General features: G+C 39.7%; 1 protein-coding gene across 6 annotated transcripts in view; it reads left to right on the forward strand.

Moving 5' to 3' along the window:
- Window positions 1-13,699, forward strand: part of FYB1 (FYN binding protein 1) — a 50,553-nt gene that overhangs the window by 16,940 nt on the left and 19,914 nt on the right. For all 6 annotated transcript variants that reach the window (XM_065661238.1, XM_065661242.1, XM_065661241.1 and 3 more), the window contains 6 exons: window positions 3,619-3,799; window positions 6,698-6,747; window positions 7,852-7,871; window positions 8,658-8,704; window positions 10,123-10,240; window positions 12,802-12,958. In XM_065661238.1, coding sequence (XP_065517310.1) covers window positions 3,619-3,799; window positions 6,698-6,747; window positions 7,852-7,871; window positions 8,658-8,704; window positions 10,123-10,240; window positions 12,802-12,958 — 573 coding nt within the window. The remainder of the gene's footprint in view (window positions 1-3,618; window positions 3,800-6,697; window positions 6,748-7,851; window positions 7,872-8,657; window positions 8,705-10,122; window positions 10,241-12,801; window positions 12,959-13,699) is intronic.

The following is a 13,699-nucleotide window of genomic DNA, read 5'->3' on the forward strand; positions in this document are numbered from 1 at the left end:
CAGTCTCAGTCATAAGTGTAGGCAATTACAACTCTAAAGGCAGTGAAGAGTCAGTTCTAATGGTTAAAAAATAAAAAAGCATTGTTTACATTAATATGATGATCATTCAGTTATTGTTAGATTCCAGCAGTGTATATAAATTAAAAGGGACAGCTTGTTCCACCCTTATACTTAAAAATAAGTAATTAATCTAAAATGCATGTGATGTTCTGTCCTGGCTCGGTTTCCTATTGCCTGAATTTGGCTCCCAAGAGACATCAGATGAAAGAAGTATTATGCACAGAGACTTGGACAGACTTTTTACCTCAATCCTAAAAAATAGTTACAATAAAGTAATGGTGTATGAAGACATAATGCATTTATGCATGCCAAGCATATATACAACACTGTATTAGGGAAACATGACCCCGTTAAAACATAGAAATTTGACAATATAATTAACATCAACTAACATGTCTTTAAAACAAAACAAAACAAAATAAAAAAAATAAACCAAAACAAACCACACCTTTCTGGCTTATTTTTTTCATTAGAATCTGCTTAAAAGAATTCAGTTGCAGATACATGCTTAGATTGCCAGTGTTACTCATTTTTATCAGGGATTTTAGAACAATTAGACATTATAGCTGGTAAACAAAGACTATAAAGAGTTAAATGGGAACACAAAGTCCTCAGAGAGTCAGATATAACAAGAGAAAATCATGTGTAATCTCAGCTCGTTTAGACAAAATTTGTCTTTACTCAAAGTACACATGTAGAACGAAGAAATGTAAACCATACCTGCAAAGAGTTGTGTAATGTCTTGGGAACAAATCTTGGTGTTCTAAGCAAGTCTGCAAATTAGTAAGGACAATGATGTGACAGGAAAGTCTAATGCATAATTGTTATCAGCCTGAAATCCTAAATTCTTAGAGATTTACCCTTAAGGATTCTTCATACAGTTACAAAGGTTTTGAATAAAAGATTTTGCTAATCGGCCTTAGTTTGATATTCAGTATCTGCACTTCCAAAACATGAGGAGGCATAACAATTGGAGAAAATACTGGTATGTCCTAGGTGCAACCAATAGAGATATGGCCAGATTGAGAATGGCTTGTAATATTCATCACCGCATGTGGCAGACAAATGCATGCTGTGTAGAATGCCAGTGCCAGATTTTTTACAATGCTGGCAAAGTTGGAGAGACTACAGAAATAGCTATAAATTAATTGCTAAATGGGGGTGGGAAGTGTGGGGGGTGGAAGGGGAAGGGAAGGAAATGCTTTGAAAAGAGGCTAAAAACTTTGGGTCTTTAAAGTTATCAAAACAAAATCTAAGATATTGATTAAGTTCAGTAGTATCAGTGCTTTATGGGTAGAAAACAGTGGTTATAAAAAGACTTTTAATCTAGTAAGCAAAGGTATAAATGAAAGTAATAGAACCTGAAGCCTGATGAGCTTGGGAAACAGTAAAATACAAATTTTAACAGTGAGCAAACCCAACCAAACTCTGTAGTGGTATATTCCTTCTCTCATTTTCAAACAAGTGGGACATCTTGCTGGAAGACAAGTTTTAGCCAAAATTGTATTTTAATAGATCTCTAGTTGTTGGGCTCAATAAAGGGCAAGTATTTTACACGTGATGTCTTCTAAAGCATATGACAAGAAACAGCAGATGTCATCTTTGAATTGTGAGGGACATAAAGAAGCTGTTTGGTGTCCATCCTTATGTGTACTAGAACTTACTCATGCCATAAGTTTATTCTACTTCTTCAACATGAACCTTCAAGCCATGGAAATTCCACTTTCAGTATTAGAAAGTGACTCCTAAGAAATGTTGCTGGCCTTTAAACACGTCTCCATCATGGAAATGAAGAGAAAACATTTCCCTTTCTTCTTTGCCAGAGACGTAGGTATTAATTTTGTTTTCCCTCAGTCATATCATATTCCCCTAAGCAACATTTACATTTGTTCAATGTATCTAGGAATCAATGTTTTCTAGATGTCTAATCTTTCTCACTTTTCTCCTGCAGACTCTCTCCAACTGGCACACATTAACCCTGTGGTAGCCTCCCTCTTGCAAAATGGAAGGATTATTTTACTTGACTTTTAGATTATACTTTGGAATAAAATTATTAAAAGATGTGTGAATAAAAATGTATGTAATACCGTACAACTTTAATCTTGGCATACCTTAAACTGTAAGGGTCTGCTTTTACAAGACGACTGTTTCTTAACAAAAGAACCAAAGAATTCATCAGTGTCATCAGCAGCATTGGAACTTTCAGTATTCTACTGTTTAAGTAATGGAGGAACTTAACAGGTTTCAAATGCAGTGCTGCTGACACACATGTTGACAAGTTACTCCAAGCATATCCAAAATTTTTTGAGTTCTTTGTCGGTAAACAGAAAAATGGTCAAGGCTTTGTAATTTTGCTTTGATTTCCATGTGATGCATGAGATGTCCTTCAAATAGTTGTTGATTCCCCTTCTCCTTCTCTCAAGGACAGATTCTTAGACTCCTAAAGAGCTAAAGAGAGCTCTTTCAGTAGTTTCTGTAACTTTCAGTCTTGGTGTTAAGCACTACTGAATATTTGTCACTGTTCTGTGTTCAAACCACTTTTTTCTAAAAAGGAAGTGAAAGTTTATTTTTCTTGAGAAGATTTGTTTTCCACTATACAGGTGTGAACTTGAAGAAAATTTCCAGAAAACAAGGGGTTCTTTTCAGTTTCAATTGGTTTAACTGAACTGTGAATTTTCTTTTTCCTTCTTCTCTCCTCTTCTTAGATTTTGCTGGACTTCCCTCTGTACAGCTAGGGACAATTCTTTCTGAGTACCTTTAAATCCACTCATGATACTTGAAAGAAAACTCTAGCTTTCATGGCATCATGGCATCCAAACAGTGATATCATTTGGTTGTGCTGAATAACTTCTCTCAATATGAACTCTCAAAGCAGGGCTTACTATGGTTGTACATGGAGCATGAATTCAGTGCAGCACACGTGCACACATACCAACCCACTCATGTATTATGGTATCTGTGCCCGGTGCACTGCATCATCATGTTTGTTACGCTGCACCTGTTTGTGCAGTTTCTGTGCAGCTTCTCAAACTGCCACTTTTCTGGTATGGACTTGCTAGGAAATTAAGTTCACCCTTTTACAACTTAGGTTACAAATATATTTGAAGATATATAGAGACCATTATACCTCTTAATCAGTGCCAAAATATCTTATCATCCCTCATCCCTTCCCTTGAAACTGTCTCTGAGCAAGGTAAACTCCAGCAAGACTGCATTAGTGCCCACATGATGATCTGCTCATCTGCAGCTGATCTTTTCAAGTAATTTGTAGAATAAAATGGTAATTCAATTTTAAGACAAGGAGCTTAAATAGTGGATGAACTGATATTTTTGTGTCTTATTCATATCTTGGCAAAAAAGCTTTCAAGGCCTTCTATACATTCTTCTAGGCAGAGTCTCTCTGGCAAGATAAGGCACCAAATATACCTGAGTTCAACAAAATGTGTTTTCTTTGGGGTGTGTGCAGTACTGATACTGCATCCTAATGCTTCATGTAAACAGTATGTTCCTTCCTCAGTTGTTTGCTTGATAAATTCAGACTGTCCTGCTTTTTTTCAGACCCTAGAAATGAAGGTTTGAAACAGATAGGACCTCCCTCAGCAGCACTTTCCCTGCCTGTACCTCCACCACACCCTGCTATGCAGTTGCCACCTCCTCCATCAGCCTCTCCCCCATCTCTGCAGGCCCAAGCAGCTCCTAACCTGCCTCCCAGAAACATCAAGCCCAGCTTTGAAGCAATGTAAGTGAACATAAACCCAAAGGTCTTTATTTTCTCACCTTTTTCTATTACTTTGTTCATGCAGTAGCAGATTAAAGTTGCATGTGTCCCAGATTTCTGTGGCAGTGAGGTCCCACACCACTTTCCTTGCCCTACCCTCTCCCTGGCCTGTTTGGAATTAGGTTTAATTAGATTGAACTCTCCATCTATTCAATTGTTTCCCCAAATTGTCTTATCTATAAAACCACTTTTTTCTGCCTTGTTGGTAAGAGGAGAAGGAGGAAAGGGAAAGGGAAAGGGAAAGGGAAAGGGAAAGGGAAAGGGAAAGGGAAAGGGAAAGGGAAAGGGAAAGGGAAAGGGAAAGGGAAAGGGAAAGGGAAAGGGAAAGGGAAAGGGAAAGGGAAAGGGAAAGGGAAAGGGAAAGGGAAAGGGAAAGGGAAAGGGAAAGGGAAAGGGAAAGGGAAAGGGAAAGGGAAAGGGAAAGGGAAAGGGAAAGGGAAAGGGAAAGGGAAGGGAAGGGAAGGAAAGGAAAGGAAAGGAAAGGAAAGGAAAGGAAAGGAAAGGAAAGGAAAGGAAAGGAAAGGAAAGGAAAGGAAAGGAAAGGAAAGGAAAGGAAAGGAAAGGAAAGGAAAGGAAAGGAAAGGAAAGGAAAGGAAAGGAAAGGAAAGGAAAGGGGGAGGGAAGGAAGGAGGGAAGGAAGGAGGGAAGGAAGGAGGGAGGGATGAAGGAAAGAGGGAAGGAAGGAAGGAGGGAAGGAAGGAGGAAAGGAGGGAGGGAGGAAGGAAGGAGGGAAGGAAGGAAGGAGGGAAGGGTGAAGGAAGGAAGGAGGGAAGGAAGGAAGGAAGGCAGGAAGGAAGGAGGGAAGGAAGGAAGGAGGGAAGGAAGGAGGGAAGGAAGGAGGGAGGGAGGAAGGAAGGCAGGAAGGAAGGAGGGAAGGAAGGAAGGAAGGAGGGAAGGAAGGAAGGAGGGAAGGAAGGAGGGAAGGAAGGAAGGAGGGAAGGAAGGAAGGAAGGAAGAAAGGAGGGAGGGAGGAAGGAAGGAAGGAGGGAGGGAGGAAGGAAGGAAGGCAGGAAGGAAGGAAGGAGGGAGGGAGGAAGGAAGGAGGGAAGGAAGGAAGGAGGGAAGGAAGGAGGGAGGGAGGGAGGGAGGAAGGAAGGAAGGAGGGAAGGAAGGAAGGAGGGAAGGAAGGAAGGAAGGAGGAAGGAAGGAAGGAGGGAGGAAGGAAGGAGGGAAGGAAGGAAGAAAGGAGGGAGGGAGGGAGGAAGGAAGGAGGGAAGGAAGGAAGGAAGGAAGGGAGGGAGGGAGGAAGGGAGGAAGGAAGGAAGGAAGGAACAGACACCCCTCTGGGTTCATTACACCAGAACAGTTCAAGGGCTTCATACACCAGTAGAAAATCATTTGTACCAATAACTAAAGCTTTCCCCTGCCTTTTTCTGGGGAAAGAGGACCAGGAGGGTCAGGTCTATAGCTTGATACCCCAGCAAATAGCTTTTCAAGCCAGGGATAGTGAGCTCAGTGCTGGTTGTGAAACTGTACCAGCGGCTGTGCTGTGGCCTGTTGTGATAACACTGAAAAGCCCTGTCACATACAGGGCTCTTTTCTAGATCCTTCCTCAAAGAGCTGCATACAAAATGGGAACTTCTCAGTGATGAAGAGCTAAACCCACTTCAATCTAGTGTCAAAACTGGCCAGAAACAAGCTGAGCCTAAATAATGACCCGCTCTCTGGCCAGTGGTTATGGCAAATATCAGGAAACAGATGACAGGGAGAATGTATTAGGCATTAGAGAGGTGTGTCTTAGCACAAATACTGTGTTTTGGTATGGATGGTGTGACAACATCACCCCAGCACTGCTGCTGTGATCAGGGCTGTGGAACCATTCCCCTGGCCCTGTGAGGGCAGCCCTGTGCAGCTGCTATCTCTACCCCATCCAGCCACTGGAGCACTGGCCACCTCTCTGCAGCCCCTGCTGCAGCTCCCCAGACACCCTCCTTGCCAAGTGCTTGGGATCCAAGTGTGCCCTCTTCGTCTTCAGGAATCTGGAAAATTCACTTACAGATTGTCCTTCCACTCTCCTGTTCCTGTGTGCCCTCTGGACCCTCCCTTCTGCTGAAAATGTGTGCCTGGATGTTGACACTGTTCCTTTCACCCTGTCTTGGTTGCTTTCTCCATCAGGCCAATTTTAAAACATCACATTCTGCTTTCAAGTCCTTTCTTTGATTACATTTCTTTGTTGATGGCTGTCAGCATTAGTTTTCTTTCAACTAACATAAGGTATTTTAAAGTCCCTGATATTATTATTAGTTACATTCTCAATTCTTCGCTTCTCTCAGTTTGACAGCACTTTTAAATCTGACAGCACTTTAAAATCTAACAGCATCAGAGACTTTTACCTGGCCTAACCTTATACCACTGTTTCTCTTATCCCTTGTTCAGACTTTAAGCTCTGCAATTCAAGGAGCATATTTTAGAGCTATATTTAACAAGAAGCAGAAGTCTGGCATTCTGCTTATGCCTTGTGTAAGAAGCCTGCACCTGTGAAGACGGTTAAAAAGCCCAAAAGATTCTTTGCATTCTGTCAGTCCATCTGCCTATTATATTTTTTCATACAATTTTCATTTGTTAACAAATAGCATAGGTAAGTTCTTCTCCATAGAATGCCTTTGGCTCATTTTCTGCTTTTATACTCAGAATCTAGGTGTCCCCATGTGGGAAAAAAAAAAAAACAACAACAACTACAACAAAAAGAAGTTGCAGTTAAGAAAAACACTTAGTGAATCTCGTGGGTACTTAGATAGCATACAAGGCTCAACAGCCTGTCCACCCATTGTATAAAATAGCTGAAAAAAACACCAGAACAATGGTGCTTGAAAATGCTATCTTCACAGGTTTCACATGTCCACTTTTTCATATTTACAGAAGTCCAGAAAATGAAGAAAATTATGATGATGTTGAATTTGTTTCACAGGGTAAGATGATTACATTTTAATTAATGGCAGCTGCAAGAAGCTGTACGCATACTGTATTTATAAGATAAGCAAAAGGAAATTGTATTTGTGAGTGACTTGTGTTACTAATTATGCTGTTTCTGCAGTTCTATCCTTGAAGTTAGTTGTCTCATAACACTAACTGTTCTATAATTAATATGACAGACTCTCAGGAACTGCTTTAAATATACCCCCTTTATTCAGCTGGAAGTATGCTGGGACTATAAATTACCAGGTTTTCAAATCTGAACCAAAAGGAATGCTGCTCTTCCAGAGTTGAAGTTGTGTGCTCTGGTGAAACAGGCATTGTTTTATACTTGATTAAAAAAATAAATAAATTGTTGACTGTGCTTTTAATGTCTCTTTGTGGTCTGCCTTCAATAAAAGACAGTGAGTCACTATGTTGTACCAGGAGCAGCCAGAGAAGCAGATTGTGACATAAAGAATTTCAATCTGCCTTCTGATCTCTCCTCTGGAGGACTTGGTTTGTGCCAGGCACAGTATGCATCATTTAGTGTGCTAGCCATCCCTGCTATACAGCAATGTGAGCTGTGGAGCTGAAATTGAGCCCAAGCTCTTTTCTCACCTAACTGCCAGCAGAGTACGGAGGAAGGAGGAAATTCACAGTTTCTTCTCCTCCAGCTCAGGGTAGGGGCTGGCTCAGCAGAAGAGCCTTTGCCTCCATATTCAGCTGTGGGCCTGGTACAAGCAAGTTCTTTGAGGTCTATTTGGATTTATTAGATTTTTAAAAACTACTTTCCTGCATAAATAGGCCATTTTGTAAACAAATAGCATAGGTAAGTTCATCATTGTCACTAAAGAATCTTTTTAAAAAAATCCCACTTTTAAAAGTACATGGTGAAATATGCTATTTTGTAGATATTTCTGGTTTACAGTGTATTACAAAAGCAAACTGAAAAAAACTCTGATTTTTGCATTCATACCCTTATTAAAAGACAGAAGCCTGCACGTATTTCTACTTAATATCACTGGTATTACTAGCAATTTGTAAATAGTTAATGCTAGAATTAATTATTTTCTGTACTTCAAAAAATAAATACCCTGTTTCCATTTTTTGTCATATAGGTCATCAAAACACAGAGGGGGTAAGTGTTATTGTCCATAACAAACCTATCCTTTTAGCACAAACTTACAAATTTAGTAAAATCTTTTCTATACGTTAGAAAACTTATTGCTGAATGAATCCAGTATATTGACAATCAATTGTAGAAATACTTACTTACTGTGAAGTACAGAAATAAAACCAGTTAACTGGGGAAAACTAGAACTAACTGTGAAAGCTGGCTAGACTCCAGAAACTGATTTTTAAAAAGGAAAATCACCCCTTCTATTTCCACCAATATTTTGTTTCACTAAAATTTTTCAGAAACAAGAACAGCTTAAACCACAACATTGTTTTATTCTAGTAATAAACCACTTGTTTCAGTTCAGCACAGGTTTGTATTGGTGTCTTTAAGTAGATATATTAGATGTATTAGGACTAAAACAGTCTCTGAGACCTTCATCTGAGTCCCATGTAGATCCCTACTGTTCCAGTTTGACTACTGCTAACCCTAGTACCTTCATCACGACAGTGCAATAATCACACAGATAAAGGCTTTCCAGGACTAGCACTGCATTTGAAACATCCACTTTGGATTAAGCAACATGCTAGTATGATTATAATCAGGATTTCATAGATGAAGTATCATAAAAACAAAGGCAGAAGAAAGGAACAGTGGGTTTGAATAATATAGTAACTTGGTCTGGGATGATTAAACTTGTTTGTATTTTCATTTTGCTGGAAAAGTTTTTATATAGTTTTTATGAAGGTTACATACCACGTCCAGTTTCCTCGTGTCTTTCCATTGAAAACCGAATTTTTCTTACAGGGCCAAGAAAGTGATGGTGAGATGTATGAAGACATAAATGACATCAGGTAGTAATTTTAAACTCTAGAACCTATAGTATCTTTATTACTAAAAGCTTGCTAACAAAGTTATTTCACCTAGCACAAAAGAGTGATCCCACTGTAGTCCCTGCCAGGCATTGTTGCATTCATTCGTTTCACCTAGAGGAAGTCCAGTTGTTCTAAGGTTCTTTCCTACTTAGATCTGCTATGCCCTGGGCTGGAAAAACTGCTGCAATAAAATCATGTGATTACTATGATCAAGATAACAAAAGTCTGTTTTCTGATCTAAGGAACATGTCTGAATCACTGTTTGGAATTACAGCCTCGGAGGAAAAATGAGCTCAGCCCCTAGGTACTATGGTCCCAGATAGAGCTTTTGTTGTGGTTGTTTTTCTTGAATTCTTGGTAAATGTTCTTAGAACTCATACGAAAGGCTGGATTTACAATTTACTCACGGCCTGAGTCCTCTAACATAGGTACCGAGACAGAATATGAACTCAACCTATTCTTCTGCCATTTAGTCTCTTCCTTTGAGAAGTCTCTTGTCCTGCTAATGTCTAAATGTACGGGATTCACTGTATGACAATAGCCAAAGAAAAGCTAATTCCCTTCAAATCAGTAACAGTCTAAAGTTCCTTGCTGAAGATGACCAATTACTTTCAACAAAAACTTATTAATTGCCTCTGAAAACAGATAATTTTAAAACTACATAACTAAAGCAAGTAATCCTTTTTCAGTCTTCTTTTTTTAATATAATTTAAGCATATTAGTTTAGCTAAAGTACCAAAAAAGGAAGAGGAGGGACCCACACTCAGTCAGTTCCCTATGGTCTGTGAAGCATAGCTCTTCCAGTGAAACCATTGGCACCAAACTGCAGAGCTGTAGCTATAGTCCTAATTACATCCCAGGGCCCAGATCTCAGTACCATCCAGTATATGAGGCACAGAAGTCAATATATCCTGGTGTGATAGGCATATTTGTGATGTGGTGCAGAAGACTGTCATTTATGTAGAATGCAATTAAGCTTAAAGCCGCAGTCCAGTGGTAGGTCAGGCTCCATTTCAGGCTGCATCAACCACTGAGGACCTGAGCAAATATTTAGCAGCAGCAGTCAGTGCCACAGCACCCAGACAGCTACCAATTTCCAAGCTTGATTTCTAAAATTAGATCAGAAATGCTTAGATATGCACATAGAGCCAGTTTTTTACCTCCAGATAAACTTCTCTGGTATATTGTCCTCTTAAAGGACAGCAACTTTAAATTATATTTGTAATATAAGATAAAGGGCTTCTTACTCTACCTGTTGTATCCAGACTATGGTTTGGAATCTGTAGCTTTGATGTCAGTCTTTTTCCACCACATATAGTTCTTTGTTAACCTTGGAAAAGGCAGCTTTAGTGAGATTTGTTTCATGATTACATTCAATCCTGGCAATGCACTTTCAGATCATCAAGGGAAAAAGAGAAGAAATGGGACAAGGAAGAAAAGAGAAGAATGGACCAAGAGAAGAAGGAACAAAAGGAAAAAGAAAAGAAAGAGCAGGAAATAAGAAAGAAGTTCAAAGTAAGCTTTATGTTTTGTAATCTAACCAAAGACATGTAAGAAGCATTGTTTAGCATTGTCAAGTTCAAAATACACTTTTCAGCTAGAAACAAACCATTTGTTCTGATAGGCAGTTCAAGCACCTGGATGAATTCTAAATAAAGGTTTAAGTTACCCTTTTATGTTTGGCATATGCTTGAGTTCAGGCTCTGTACTGAGGGCAGTCAGTTTCAGTGCTTATACAGTTTTCATTAAACTCCCTTCTCACATTCTTTTTATGTAAAAAAAGTCTTAAAAACATTTCCTTTCACTTTTCTGTTTAAAAAGCATTTACATCACTAATATAATCAAAAGTCCTTAATAAAAGTGGAAATTGGATCACATACGCTTAATAAAGGTGGAAATTGGATCACATATACTTAATGGGTTTTGCTTCGCTGGAGTCAAACACAACTGTGTCCAGCCCTTAAGAGATTTCAACATTGTACGACAATACGTTACCCTTTCCTTGGTCTAAAGGGACCTAAAGGGGCATCCAGCTGGGGGCTAAATGATGAGGCAGTTCTTTCTGGTTTGTATCGTTTTTATATAGCTGGTGCAGCATGCTACCACAGTCTACAAACCTGCCAGTCATTCTCTGTTGACTAATGCCTGTTCACTGTGCTGCACTGTACTGCTTTCAGCATCGTTGTACATAGTGGGCAGCTTTGTTTTTCTTCATATTACTCTCTCTCTGTACACAGTAAAACCATGACGATACTCTCACATTATAGCCTTGGTCTGCTGCGGAGACACAGCCATGAGCTGAGGAGCAAATATTGAAGGAAAATAGTTAATAATAGTGGGTTAGCTGGTGTTTGGAAGGCCCCAAGTCTATTTTTCAAATCACTCCTGTGGAGTGGAGGCATTAGTGCACAGAATGCTTTCAGACTGCAGATTGCTCTCTTGCAGCCATTAAGGTATGTTGTTATTCTTAAATGCAGACAAATACATTTTAGTGTATATTTTCTTTCACATTTCTTCACTGCCTGAGCTAGTCTGTAATTGTCAAAGGCCACTAGCCTCTGCAAAATCACATATATCTTAAAGCCACAGATACTAAATCCAAAATGGTTTCTTCATAACATGTACTAAAGATTTCACAAAGGGAATCCCGAATTCCAGTAGACATTGTGATCATCTCTTGTGAGCACCTGTAGGATCATTTACAGACCAGAACTGTAAACACAGGACATTATGTGGTAGACATATTTATGTTAATGCACGCTTACTCATATGATGCGTATCAGCAGCAGTGTGGCAGCAGGGCAAGGACAGCGATCATTACCCTGTAATGGGCACTGGTGAGGCTGCACCTGAAATCGTGGTTTGACCCCCTCACTAGAGAGACATTTTGGTGCTGGAGCAGGTCCAGAAAATGGCAAAGCAGCTGGTGAAGGGTCTGGAGCACAAGTCTGATGAGGAACAGCTAAGGGAACTGGGGGTGTTTTGTCTGGAAGCTGAGGGGGGCACTTAACGCTCTCTACAACTACTCTTGCCCTAAGTAACAAGTGATTGATTGTTGGGTTTTTGTTTGCTTGTGAGTTGTTTATTTTTTCAGGTCCCAGTTCAGATCACTGCCGCAGAGATTACTTACCTCTGGTTAATCCTTAGTCTTTCGCTCTTCAGAAGCTTTTACTTTTCTATCTGAAAAAGGAAGCTATTTAAGACTCCACAAAAGTCTACTCTTTCCTGACTTACCTCATTTACTGCTGATACATTGACTCATATTAGCAAACAATTCTCCACAGAAAGGACTGTCTAGTACTGGAACAGGCTGTCCAGGGAAGTGGTGGAGTCACCATCTCTGTGGGTACTTTAAAGAGATGTAGATGTGGCACTTCAGAACGTGGTTTAGTGGTGGGCCTGTCAGTGCTAGTTTAACACTTAGACTCAATGATCTTCAGGGTCTTTTCCAACCTGAGCAGTTCTGTGATTCTATGAGTAGTTCTGCTGGAGCTACATGGAGCTGCCCACTGGAATGAAATGTGTTTATTTTGTGAACATGTAAAAGGCTCCATAGGTGGTTACTTTGTTGGGCTTAGATTCTGCATTTCTGTGATCTTGCCAGTCACTTCTTCAGCTGCTCTACTGCTATGCCATATCCCTATATTTTCATTCATGATTATTAATTTCAACTGGGTAGCTGGGGACAGGGGTCGTGCCTTTTTGTTTATTTGCCTAGACTATTTTAAATGTTAATGAAGTAAGTAATCAGTATTTTAGATTGGATATAACGAGGAAGTTCTTTACTGTAAGGGTGGTGAGGCACTGGAATGGGTTGCCCAAGGAAGTTGTGAATGCTCCATCCCTGGCAGTGTTCAAGGCCAGGTTGGACAGAGCCTTGGGTGACATGGTGTAGTGTGAGGTGTCCCTGCCCATGGCAGGGGGGCTGGAACTAGATGATCTTAAGGTCCTTTCCAACCCTAACTATTCTATGATTCTATAATTTTCTTACAATTATTTTCTCTTTTGTCTGAATGTTTTGGAAAGAACTTAGGTTTTCCACATCTGCAATTTCTTTTGTTGCTTCTTCTCTGCAGTTAACAGGACCCATCCAAGTCCTTCATCAGGCACGAGCTTGTGCTGACCACAAGGGAGGGAAGAATGAGCTGACTGTCAAACAGGGGGATGAGATTGAAATAATTCGCCTCACGGACAACCCAGAAGGAAAGTGGCTGGGAAGGATAAAAGGATGTTGTGAGTTCTGTTTCTTCCCTGTGTTCCTGAATGTTTTTACTGTAAAACAGCAAACATGTAAGCATTACACCAAGGAGTAGCCTTACCAAGGCTGAGTCATTGGCCGCCAAAGTAAATAATTCCCACAACTCATCCTCCTGTCCTTAGCTGGCATGCTAGACTTAGTTCATAGTAGGAAGTTATTTTAGAAGATAATATAACATCTACAGACACTAGAATAAATTAGGAAAAATATGTTTGGATCTTCATGGACCTATTGAGAGGTAATTCCATGTCAACCTTCAAACAGTATCATGCAGGTAACAAGGATCATATTTTTTCATGTCTGTGTATTAAAAATATCATAGGTGTTCCTAAAATGGAAGCAGAGAATATAGAGCACTGCTCTAAGTGTTTGTCTTGTTCCTATTTCTTACTGATTTATAGATTTTACTTTGTCTGAAATCCAAGATTTGTCTCTAATAGCATAAACATCATCAGTGGACCTATGAGCATGATAAGGAGTTTATATTCTGGCTCCTGGGTAATAGCAAAGACATTAAAAGACTGAGCCATAAAATCAATGAAAACTATTAAAGCACTTGCTTGATTTTTAAAGAGACTAAGATGACAGTCAGCTCACTAAGACAGTTCACACCTGTAGAACTGAACAATAACAGCTGAGTACTTTGTAGTGTTAGATGTAAAAAAAACATATTAAGGAACTGGAGCATGTCTTACACAAAGAGAGGCTAAGAAAGC

The sequence above is a fragment of the Lathamus discolor genome, chromosome Z (assembly GCF_037157495.1).
Source record: "Lathamus discolor isolate bLatDis1 chromosome Z, bLatDis1.hap1, whole genome shotgun sequence".
NCBI lineage: Eukaryota > Metazoa > Chordata > Aves > Psittaciformes > Psittacidae > Lathamus > Lathamus discolor.